The sequence below is a fragment of the Hyposmocoma kahamanoa genome, unplaced genomic scaffold, assembly GCF_003589595.1.
Source record: "Hyposmocoma kahamanoa isolate Upper Pololo Valley unplaced genomic scaffold, ASM358959v1 157, whole genome shotgun sequence".
NCBI classification, from domain to species: domain Eukaryota; kingdom Metazoa; phylum Arthropoda; class Insecta; order Lepidoptera; family Cosmopterigidae; genus Hyposmocoma; species Hyposmocoma kahamanoa.
This window is the reverse complement of record NW_020653561.1, coordinates 1,919,454-1,931,591: the sequence shown is the minus strand read 5'-3', so window position 1 is coordinate 1,931,591 and position 12,138 is coordinate 1,919,454. Positions and strand designations below refer to the sequence as shown.

Genomic DNA, 12,138 nt, shown 5'->3' with positions numbered 1-12,138 from the left:
TAAACTTGAAGTTCAACCAAGTAGTTCCAGAAAACTACTGGGTTTTACGTAAAGTCAGTAAACTGTAGACTGCTGACTCTGGAAGAAAAGCGTATGGGGATGGATTCTACAAATTATGGCATGGATAGTGTCGTAACACGAATCATACGTGCTTTTAATAAAAAAAAAAAATGGACTGGATCCGTTTGTTGGATCTAAGCACACTTCTAAAAGGAAATTGGAAACAGAAATTTTAATTTTAATACAGTGCACATTTTAATACTGTACCACTTACAGAATTGATTTATTTTTCTTGTTTTCGTATCTATTTATTTACTAAGATTTTTTTTAATGCACTCTTTTTTCCAAGTCAGGACTGCACATTTCGTATCGCTGTACCTTTTTATGCTTATTTTTGTAAGTACGTTTGTGTTTGTTTTTTTTTTTCTTTTAGTGGTGTTAACTTTTACCTGTGTAATTGGCGCTATCTAGCTTTACCTAAAAATATTCAATGTAAATCGTTATTAAAAGCTGTTGATGTTCCGAATAAAATAAAATAAGTAAAAAATAAAAAATACATATCGACTCAAACGCTTTGAAGGTCTAAAGTACAAGCCACAACAGTTTCGGGCAAAAGGAACATATTATTGAATTTCAAAAGGAAGGACCAAAAGGAAGGAATGAGAATTAGGCTTAATTAAAGAAGACTCCTTGCCACCAATAAAATAGGGTTTGGAACGTCGCGAAAGTTTATCCGGGTACGGACGGCGTGATCAGACCTTATAACTTCAAAGTGAATAATGCCATGAGACTTTAATCGCATCTGCCCTTTGCCAATTAACGACTCGACTTCAGGGTTGAAAGACAATCCTTTTAACTCCGGGGGAATATTTAGAATAGGATCCGAAGCAACACCCGCGCCCTCGCTGCCATGCGATTTAAATCAAACGCGAAACAAGACATTTTTGAAATAAAACGTCATATATGAATGAAGATAATTAATGGTGACTGAGATTTCTCATAGATGGCGCTACGACTAAAAAGTCGTTGAAAGACCAAGTACAAAGACACGACGCAAGCACATAGAAAACTTCGTGAGGTCCGTTGGTTCGTTCCGTGGCTTAGTTGGTATAGCGTCTGGCATGGTATGCAAGAAGACGTCGGTTCGAATCCGACCGGATCGAAGGAATTTTTTCTGAGTGTTCGATCTTTGTATTAATAATTATAACAAACTAGTGAAGTAATTTCACAAAAAATAATTGAATATCAATTCAATAAAAATTTACTTAGTAAATGAATTTAATTATTCGTTGTTCTTAGAGAAATCTGTTTTTAAATTAACAGTCTGTTTCATAAACATTATTCGGTGGTTTCTTGATTGGATCAATCACAACATGATACTTTTGTTATGATACCAAGTACCGAACAAGTTGTGCGACTGGTAGTAAGCGACCATAACATTTACAGTGCCACTTAGAGCTTTCAATTACAAAAGTCTGAAGGGCAATGCCACTGCGCCGTCACCCTGAGACATAAGGTGACAAGTCCCATGTGTCTGTAATTTCAGCTCAGCAAAACTGGAACGCAGTAATGTTCACATTACTGCTTGGCGGCAGAAATAGGTAAGGTGGCAGTGCTTCCTTGGACGAACTCTTTCACAAAGAGCTCTACTGCTACTAAGAATGCTTTAGGCTCAAAAACAAGTTACTCTATTTCAATAACTTTTTCAGATTTAATTTTTTTAAAGTACAATTTCCTTACTTACTAAATAAAACAAACTCGAGCTAAGTAAAATCGCAATGGTTTTTTGAATTAAACTACCCATTCAGTTCTGAATTCAGTCGGCGACAGGAAGTGCGAGTTGGAAAAATGGCCGCATATCCGGTACGGTAATGGCGTCGTGCTCTGTACTAGACGGCACACTTCCGGTTGTGTACGGGTTAAAGAAAATATTTTATATAACGACATTATTCGCGAAAGAAGTACTTAAATTGTAAGGCGTTGATTTATGAAAGAAGCTCACCTAAATCTTTTGTAAGCGGATATCTTTTCGACATAAGTTTTGTTGTTTTAATGAAAGAAAGGAGTTTTGATGATGTTAAAAATAACGTATATTACATCATCAAGAGTTTATCCCTTACATTAACCTTCTAAGTGTCAACAAACTACAGTGGGAAAAACGCTAATTGCCCAATGTACAGTCAACAGCACATCAAACTACACATTGACGTATCTTGTTCCGTTGCACTGGAGGCGATTTTCGAACAAAAATTCTGAAGCGCTGTCGTCCGTACATTAAAATAGTAGTTTATGTGACTGTTACATAATGAAAGGCATTAAAATACGAGTGAGAGTTCAAAAAAACATCTCACGAGTGTTTTTAATGCCTAATTATGTACAGTTACATGCACTGCTTTATCTACACACATATTATAAGCTCTCAGTGATGTGTTCAGGAACCACATGTTACGACTGGCGAAATGGCGGCAAATAAAAACTTTTCTCACGCATGTCACACAACCGTACTTTTTATTTTTAATTCATGGACAAACCAGAATCGGCCCCAACTATCATAACGTTCGATATCAAGTAATGTTTGAAATTGTCAAAATTGTTTGCTGTTGACATTACATTTCGAATAAAACTTCATCTCGACTGATATTAGAATTGAGGTCCAATCAAATTGTTTTGTTTCTGAGAGATGTTCGAAATATGAATGTAATAATAACATCCAATTCGATGTTATTATGAAGCAATAATAACATTTTCACATATCTGTGAAATTAGAACTTTCTTATCAGAAATTTGTTCTAATAAAACAGAAGAACACATTATAGAGAGTTTATGATATGTGTGTAGATAAAATGCATAGTATTACAGGCTTCAGTTTTGTATGAAAAAAAATGTCGCTAAATATGAGAAGCGGTGGTACCCTAATGGTTTGATCTTCGACGTCTCAAGCAGAGACCCTGGGTTCGAATCTCTCGACCACACTTCTGAGTTTTTCAATGAAGGAAAACATCGTGATGATATCTGCACGTCGAAAAAAGTCCACAACCCTTGGGAAACGTGAGAAGTCCCCAACCCGCACTGGACTAGCGTGGTGGACTATGACCTAAATTTTGATAGCGTCATTTTCATAAAGTACACTGGAGGTTTAATATGGTCTGAATCTGGATCACTTCATACGTTATTTATATTTTGATGTACACGGCTTTGGAATTCTCTTAGACAAGTAAATTACTACATATAATTATTGTCACCCTTACTCAGGTTCCTGAATAAACAAAGCAGCGTAACATTTACCTCTGATGCTATTATTCTTATGCAAGTCTTCCCATTAGCGGTACTTACCCATTATTACGATGTGACCTTCTTACATCGTCATCCTACCTTTTTATTGCCTTTTCTCCTGTTCCTGGCCACTCGTTTTTAAATTTTGAATCGTTCTTTGATAATTTCTTTTGCCTCGCCATTCTGATTTTGTTTCGTTCTATCGTCAATGGCTGCTCGACCGCGGCAGCGTACAGTCTTCTCTTTAATTTTTTGAACCGTTTACCAGTTACTCGTGCGTAAAAATCTCTCGTGCATTAAACGTTTTAAAGATCACAAATATTAATAAAACGGGAAGAATATTTACAAAACTGGATTTATTACCACTGTTTCTATACCCTTTAAAATTTTCAACTTTAAACTCGCAAGCAAGATGTGTGGAGGCTGCGGAGGCTACTACTCTTCTGCCACTTTACAACCTACAGAACATTTCAAGCGGTACACGCTTTCAATTATAATGCAATAAAGACGGATTTGTAAGGCCATTTCAAATCAATTTAAACGTTCATTCATTTGTTTCCTTACTTACTTACTCATACCATCACTGAGTGAATGAAAGAATCACTTATTGTAAATGAAACTATTATTTCAGATCTAACTCACGTATTGACGATATCCGTGGTAGAGTAACTTACACTTGGTGTCGCCATCTCTAAGGTCACAGGTTCGATGCCCGGCCGAGTCAATGTAGAAACTAATTTTTCTGTATTGTATCGGGTCTGTAAGTTTGTGGTACCGTTGTTGTTTCGGATTTCCAAAACACAGGTACTTTAGTTACTTACTATGAGATCAGACATTTTACATTTTTTAAACTTTTTTACCGACTCCAAAAAAAGGATGTTCTCAATTCGACTGTACGTTTTGCTTTGTATGTATGTTACGCGATAACTGCCTCCGTTGCCGAACGGTTACCATGCCGGACTGCCACGCAGAGGTCCCAGGTTCGATTCCTGGGCCGGGTGAAATATTTGTATGACCTACATTTATTTCTCTCGTGAGTTTGGGTGTAATTTGTGGTTGTCTATGTGTGTGTCCACGGCACCCGCGACCCAGGATTTCCCTAGTGCGGGGCTATGTTGAGTGTATGCGTTATTATATTATTATATTAACTCCGACCAATTTGTGAACCGATTTCGATGATTCTTTTTTTTGTTGGAAAGAGGGTCCCTCGGTAGTGGTCTTATTACATTTTTAAGAAAATATCCCACCTCCAAGGGTGGCTGTTTACGCATGAAGATTTATTTTTATAAATAGCATAATTTCAATAAGAAAGACGATATCCAAAATACTAACCTTAGAGCTAAGTCCAAACTCATGTTATATACCTACCACGATTTCGTTTAACCAAAGTAAACGACTCTTTTATAGAGGAACGTATACATTTTTACAATAAGGTTCCGAAGCATATATTAAGATTATCATTTCATAAGTTTAAAAACTACATTAAAAATATTTTTATTGAAAAAGCATATTACAAAATTGAAGACTACGTGTTAGATAAAGATGTGTGGAAAGACGACATGGGTCCAGATTCCATATAAATTCAAAGCGTAATTCATAGCATTTAAGTTTATTTGAAAAGAGCAATCCCTAGAGTTTCTTGCTCGTTCTTCTCAAGGAAGTCAGCGTATCACTACATTCACACGAGCTGTAGCTTAAATGTGACGTTTTCAAGTGTAAATTTATTTTGCCTATGGAATAAATTATTTTTCTTTGACTTTGACTCTCTATCCTGGTCACTACATCATCTTTCGTATCACAATGCTCTCTTACTACACTGTTCGGCGTTTTGTCTTTAAGACTAAATGACCATAAAACATTATCAAAACACGACGACATCCAATAAAAATAAAATACCATGTTGTAATTAATATTGATAAAATGATCACAAGATTATAAATACTTGTATATGACAAATAAAATACGGAGAACACTCTCAAAAGAATATAGAAAACGTTTTTTCTACCGTGATGTATGTGCTTTATTATGCGGGAAAAGCTTTGGCGGCATGTGCTCTAAAATGACCAAACTTTGGGTTGAATATATAAACCCTATAAAATTATTGAGAACGGCTACTTCTAGAGATGGGCGAGCGCCCGGGTTTTAATTGGATTAAAACCCATTAACGACCGAAATCGCGGGCAAAAACAATTTACAACTAAATATTGAAATAAGTACAATAAAAGCTTAAATACTAGAAAGTAAAACTAGGATTAAATTATATGAATAAAGCTGGGTCCCCGCGGCAAGATGCCCAAGATGCTGGCAGCTTTCCCTCTTTGTATATCTATGCTAATGCGTTGGGCAAGGTAGCTGCCGGCGGTTGAGTTTCTCGGACAGTCTATTGATTTTTTGGATAAAATTTTGTACAGGTGGAAGGCACAGGGACCGCACGGGCCAAGGATTTCGACTTGAAAGGCTGTAAATAGATAGTCGGAGCCGAGATCCTAGTACTTATTACTTTTATTCTTTTCTAGTTCAGTTGCGGACCCAGCCCTCTTGCTGGTGTGCTGGAGAGTATAGCAAATACGGTCGGGAATAAAATAATTAAATTAGATAAGTAAACTTAAACATTTTGCATTTTTTTTATTTTAACAGTTATTTTATATTTGTAGTGTCCAGACTTTCTGAATAAATTGTAAATGATGTGATTATTTCTGTGATTTTTAATTACTGTATGGTATTGGAAATACTTATCTAATGTTCAAGACTGTTTTTTTTAAGTAAGATCTATACTTTTATCATTAAATTCGATTTTATTCCCTGTAGATGGTGGCTGTAAATAAACATTCCATTAATGTTATATTCCATTTGTTTTTTTTTACCAGTGCCAATTACTGGGTTGATTGTAAATTCCATTTGTCGCCAGTGGCAACAACATATCTTTTTATCCTATCCGCTTACGCGATGCCCTCCTCCTACCGCAAAATGGCGGCCATTTGGTTTCGCAAAATACAAAAGGATTCAGTTTAAATACAAGTTTTTTATAAATAAAAATTATTATTCTGCATTGCTAAATAAATACCCTCCGTACTACTAACAAAAACATCTCAAATAAAATGCAGTAATACACCGCAAATCCTGCACTTAAAAAGCACTAATGAAATTTTTGGTGTAATTGGATAAATATGATAATATTCCGTTTGAGTGGTTCTAACGTTTACCATGAAATTACTCCTTAAAGTATAGTTTATAAACATTTATATTCAGGGTAAACTTAAAAAACGCTACTTACGGTATGTTTTCAATAAATAAACACCGAAATCACCAGCCCAAACATAAACACACACGATTGTCGTGACGTATTTTTGAAGTTGTTTATTTTTTTTAAATGACAGACCCAGGCATTAAAAACTTTATGGTTTGCTAGATAAGTTACCGAAATAGCTATTAATATTAGTTCTTTTACCTGTTATAACTTCGATATCCGATAAATCAGCATAAAATCATCACCGGCACCGCTAAGTGTGGTATGCGTCTACGGCTGCATGTATCGCGTGAGCGGATATTTGTCACCACCTGGTAACATATGGGTACTTTATCCCATTTGTCACCAGTGGAAATCACCACTGGCAACAACTGAGATTTTTTATCCCGTTTGTCATCATCTGGTAACATATGAGATTTCTTTTCCATTTATCACCAGTGGGAACAAAGCCAGTAATAAGTGTGGAATGTTACCATATTCTGTATTATTTTACGCGCATAATGTTTCGGTCCACAATTTTGGGCAGTAATGGGTTAAAATCCGGTTAAACACGGATGGGTTGTCTGGAGTTTAACCCACTGCCCATCTCTGGCTACTTCTAAATTGAAAGCCGGTTCAAACCCTTATAGCGGCAAGTACCTACGCTTCAAATTTTTAACTTACGTATATTTGTGAATATTTAGTAGGAATACCTCTTGTTAATGGTGAGTTACTAAACTTGTAGTCATAACTAAAGTTATATCCAGTAGATTTAGTAGCAGTAGAGCTCCTTGTGAAAGTGTTCGTCCAGAGAAGTACTGCCACTGTACGTAAATATTGCTGCCGATAATCAATAATGGAGCATTAATTCGTTTCGGTCTTGAAGGGTAAATTTGTTAGTGAAATTATAATGCATATGGGCCTTGTCAACATTATTTCTCAAGGGCGGTGCTCCTCGGGTTATTGCGATTTAGGCTGCTACTAGGTAGACTGCATGCGTGAAGTCTATATGCAACAGCAAGCAGTCAAAACAAAAAATGTAGACCAAGTTATTTCAGACTGTGAAGACTTTGTTTCTATGGATTCAGCAAATGAAATTACTTGAAAACCTTTGTAATGTGTGTTCTACGTTCTAGTAATTTTAGTTACAATAAAAATCTAAGGTAAGTAATACGTGTGAGCACGCTTAGCTATGATGGCGGGATGACTCTAGGGGGGCGTGGACAGCCCAGCAGCGCCGGAGTTTTTTGCGTTAACACAGACACAAAAAAGTCTATGTTCTCTTAAGAATGTCAACTGCTACTTTGGGAATATCGTTCACATCGACTCTCAACTGCACGCAACTGAAGTATCGACTGTATGCAGTTGATCACAATTGCACGCGTGATATGATTATTATGTAGACGTGCAGGCCACCTTAAAGCACATAGTGGCACTGCAATTGTTATGGGTAGGCGTGGCGCTTACCACCAGATGCACGACGTCTTTCGTCTCGTCACTTAATATTACAAAAAAAAGTAGGACAAGGAGCGGCTTTTCTCTGTCTTTCAGACTGTTAGATTACAGTTTTTCCTCTTCCGCAAAACCTGCTGTCAAGGGTTAACGATTACCGATCTTTTTCAGATGCTGTTTTCCAGCGTTTTGCCATTATAAGCTGAGATGTGGGTTTTATTTTTTGCCTATTTCGGAGTTGAGAACTTCGCCTTAGAAATTAAGGTGTATATCAGTGATTCCCAAAGTGGTCCAGGTGGACCCCCAGTGGTCCACGGGAGACTTGCTGGGGGTCTACGTAATCGTGAACAAAAAATGGGGGTCCATAGGATGTTAATGGGGGTCCACGAAAAATTATCTGCTTTTGATAGTAAAGAGCAAAAATGTAAGCATAGTTTTATAAGGGCCTACCTACATTGTTTTAAGTACATAACTAAGCAGATAATATTTTAATAAGGCAAGCGACTTTTACTTGTCCAAACTTGCGTATTCGATATTACGTACAATTTCGTGTACGTACATGTACAGACTTGCAAAGCGCTATCCGCCCGACAATGCTTAATGCTTGTTCAGACATGAACTTGATCACTACTATAAATACTTGATGCCAAAGGCAAACTCATTCATTTGTTTCCGGAATTTCGAAAAAAAGGTTTGAGATAATTTATATCAGTGTTTGTTAGTGCCGGAGAAAAGTAAGTAAATACTTTTTTTTTGTTTTTGTTTACGTGTACTAGTCGGTTGATCACAACTGCTTGTATAGATAGGTAACTTAGGAACTTACAGATATTTTAATTGTCCTCTTTCGATTTGAAGACAAACACAGCACGTTTTATTCAATTGTTTTTTCGCGAGAGAAGCACTGCCTCTCTAAAAAGGCCGAATAAGCAATAGCAATTAATTTCTCAATTTTTCTTGCAAATAACTACTAATTTTATAAAACGGTATAAAAAAGTCACGTTTTAACAATGAAGGCGCAGACAAAAAATACGCAAATACATCATTGATTTGATGAAATGTTAGTTATCGTTTTTATGGACAATTTTGGGATTTCGACTTTTATTTTTTCCTACACAAATATGATCAGTATTCGATACTGAGTACACCCATTTTTATTTGTACTATTAAAAATTAGTGGTAATTTAGGTACTTTAAAATTGATACCGTTTTGTGAAAACGTCTGTATTTGTCTTAGCGGTTATTAGTTGGCCCCTTAACAAGCCGTAATTCTATTTCTGCGTGCTGACAAAGGCTGCGGTGTGATACCTATATTCAGAAAAAAACTTGGTTACTAAAACATTCTTTTTTACAGGTAAGTAACACGAAACATGGCTACAGCAAAGAAAAAATGTCGACAATATAGTGTCGATTATTTGAAATATGGTTTTGTTCCATCAGAGGCAGACAAACAATTGCCCATGTGCCTATTATGCAACAAAGTTTTGAGCAATGACTCTATGAAACCATCAAAGCTCGAAGATCATCTAAAAAGGTGTCATACTGACAAAATAGGTAAAGATTTAAAATATTTTCAAACATTGAAGGAAAAATATGAAAAGAGACCCACCATGCACAGTATGTTCGCTTCAACATCTCAAAGTAACGATGACGGCTTGCGGGCATCTTACAATATCTCATTACTTATAGCAAAATCTGGAAAACCGCACACTATCGGAGAACAATTAATTTTACCCGCTGTTGAAGAGGTTTTAAAAACTGTTTTGCACAAATCTCCATTTGACGTACTAAAAAGAATTCCATTAAGTAACAATACTGTTCAAAGACGCATTGATGAAATGAGCTCTGATATCGAAAGTTTTTTGTGCGATCATCTGCAAAAAACTCATTTTTCTATACAACTGGACGAGTCAACGTAACCCGGTAATGAAGCATTATTATTGGCATATGTCCGATTTATTATGGAGGAAGAAATTCACGAAGAATTGCTATTTGCCAGAACTTTAGAGACTGACACTAAAGGCGAATCAATATTTAATGTTCTGAGTAATTTTTTTACGGAAAAATCGATTCCATTTACAAACATTATTTCAGTGGCAACAGACGGAGCTCCTGCAATGGTCGGGCGATATCGTGGGTTTATAAGTCATCTCAAAAGAATTATACCAGGACTTACAGCTATTCATTGCGTAATCCACCGACAACATCTTGTGGCAAAACATTTAAGTGACAGGTTGAACCGATCTCTTCATTTTGTAATAAAAGCTGTCAACAAAATCAGAAGCAATGCATTGAATACGCGTTTATTTGCTCAATTGTGCGATGAAAATGATGAAGACTTCCAACGACTGCTCTTACATACTGAAGTACGCTGGTTGTCGAAAGGCGCATGCTTAACGAGATTTTACTCTGTTTTCGATTCCGTATTAGAGTTCCTAGAAAGTAGAGATCCAGATTTAAAAGAAAACTTGATCAAATTCAAAGCAGACATTGCGTATTTGACAGATTTGTTTAAAAAATTTAATGATATCAACTTGCAGTTACAAGGGGACAGGCTGAATTTAATAAAAACAAAGGGGATAATTTCGGCTTTTCTTGGGAAATTGAAATTTATGAAGCAAAACATTAGTCGGCGCGAATTCTCTCAATTTCCAAACTTGTCGCAGGTAGAATGTATTGATGAGGATATCCATACCTACAGTCAACATTTAAGTGCCCTGCATGATGACTTTAAAACCAGGTTTGAAGATATGCTGACGATGGATATACCACCATGGATCATAAATCCATTTGAATTTGATGAAACGGAAGTGGCCAATGTTGTATTACAAGAGGAGCTGCTCGAGATAAGCACCAATGAGGAGCTGAAGGTGAAATTTAGAAAAGGCTACCAAACATTTTGGCTGCAAGCAGAAATACCCGAAAAATATCCTGGACTGTGGGAAATCGCAAAGAAATTTTTAATAGCTTTTCCCTCGTCATACCTTGTCGAAAGAAGTTTTAGTGCCGTTACAAACCTCTTAACAAAAAAAAGGAGCAAATTAAACATCACAGAGCGGAGGGATTTGCGATTATTGCTCACAAAAATAAAGCCAAACATTGATCGTTTGCTGACACTTCGTCAAATACATCCTTCCCATTAATTAAAATTATAACCTGAACCTATATTACCTTATTATTTTTTTCTTGTAATTCTATTCTTTTAATAAATAAAATGTGATAAAATGTACCATTTTTCGTTTTTATTTTACCTATCGGAATATAGGGACAGAACTCAAAAACGACACAATTTTTATTTTTTGGCGACTTTAAGAATGTGGTAGAAATGTAGCAGCAGGGGGTCCACCGACACCAGTAAAATTTTGAAAGTGGTCCACGAGAAAAATAAGTTTGGGAACTACTGGTGTATATTAAGCCGATACAAGATGTATCGATGGGCAATTCATCAAAGTCACGCTGTATAGCAGTAATTACCGCGACGTCATCGCGATATTACCGTAGTCTGTATACATTAACAACGGTTTTTCTTAAATTTTGTTTATGTTATTAGGGTCAGGGGCAGTGGAACACCGAGAACAGAAGCTTGAAGCTTAATCTTAACTTAGTTTAACTAATAATCTAAAAACTTTAGAACTAATAGTCTTGGAGTCGGTAAAACAGATAAACAAATAAATTTATACGATTTTAAAGAGATGTCGCCTGATGTACCATGCTACAATTCCAAAAGGCGGAAAAAGCAAATTTGACAGTTGTGAAATCTTGAAAACACGAGGTATATATTACCTTCATGAGAAATATGATAGCTGTTCCTCTTACCCCATCTTTTGAAGAAAAAAAACATTTGCTCGTGCGCTCGAAACAAAGTCAAGTTTAGTGTACCTATTTAAAATTGTTGTAATACTTTGTCTGTCCACTGCTGAGCCTATGCCTCTCCAAAAATTGTCTGTTCCTCCTGGATCTCAAGATATTTCAAAATAAAATATGTTCCTTTTACCCTAGCAGTAGATTAGTTTATTGTTATCTATGCAGCCCAGCCCAGTGGTAGTAACTTCTTATTTGAAAGGTAAGGTTCTAATCCCTGTGACGGCATACACCTATAACTCTATAACTTAAAAGTCTAAGTTATGTGTACTTGTGAATATTTAGACTCGTCGGCTAAATTCGTAAACCTCCATTAATGTAAACTTTTG

The 12,138-nt window shown here is 36.1% G+C and overlaps 1 protein-coding gene and 1 pseudogene across 1 annotated transcript in view; one reads left to right on the top strand and one right to left on the bottom strand.

Annotated features, from left to right (window-relative positions):
- LOC113240585 (carboxypeptidase B-like) overlaps window positions 1–4,628 on the bottom strand; it is a 33,142-nt gene extending 28,514 nt beyond the window's left edge. Inside the window, exon 1 of the mRNA XM_026477919.1 lies at window positions 4,606–4,628. Coding sequence (XP_026333704.1) covers window positions 4,606–4,628 — 23 coding nt within the window. The remainder of the gene's footprint in view (window positions 1–4,605) is intronic.
- Window positions 4,629–9,318: 4,690 nt separating this feature from the next.
- On the top strand, window positions 9,319–11,091 carry LOC113240595 (annotated as a pseudogene).
- The last annotated feature ends 1,047 nt before the right edge of the window (window positions 11,092–12,138 follow it).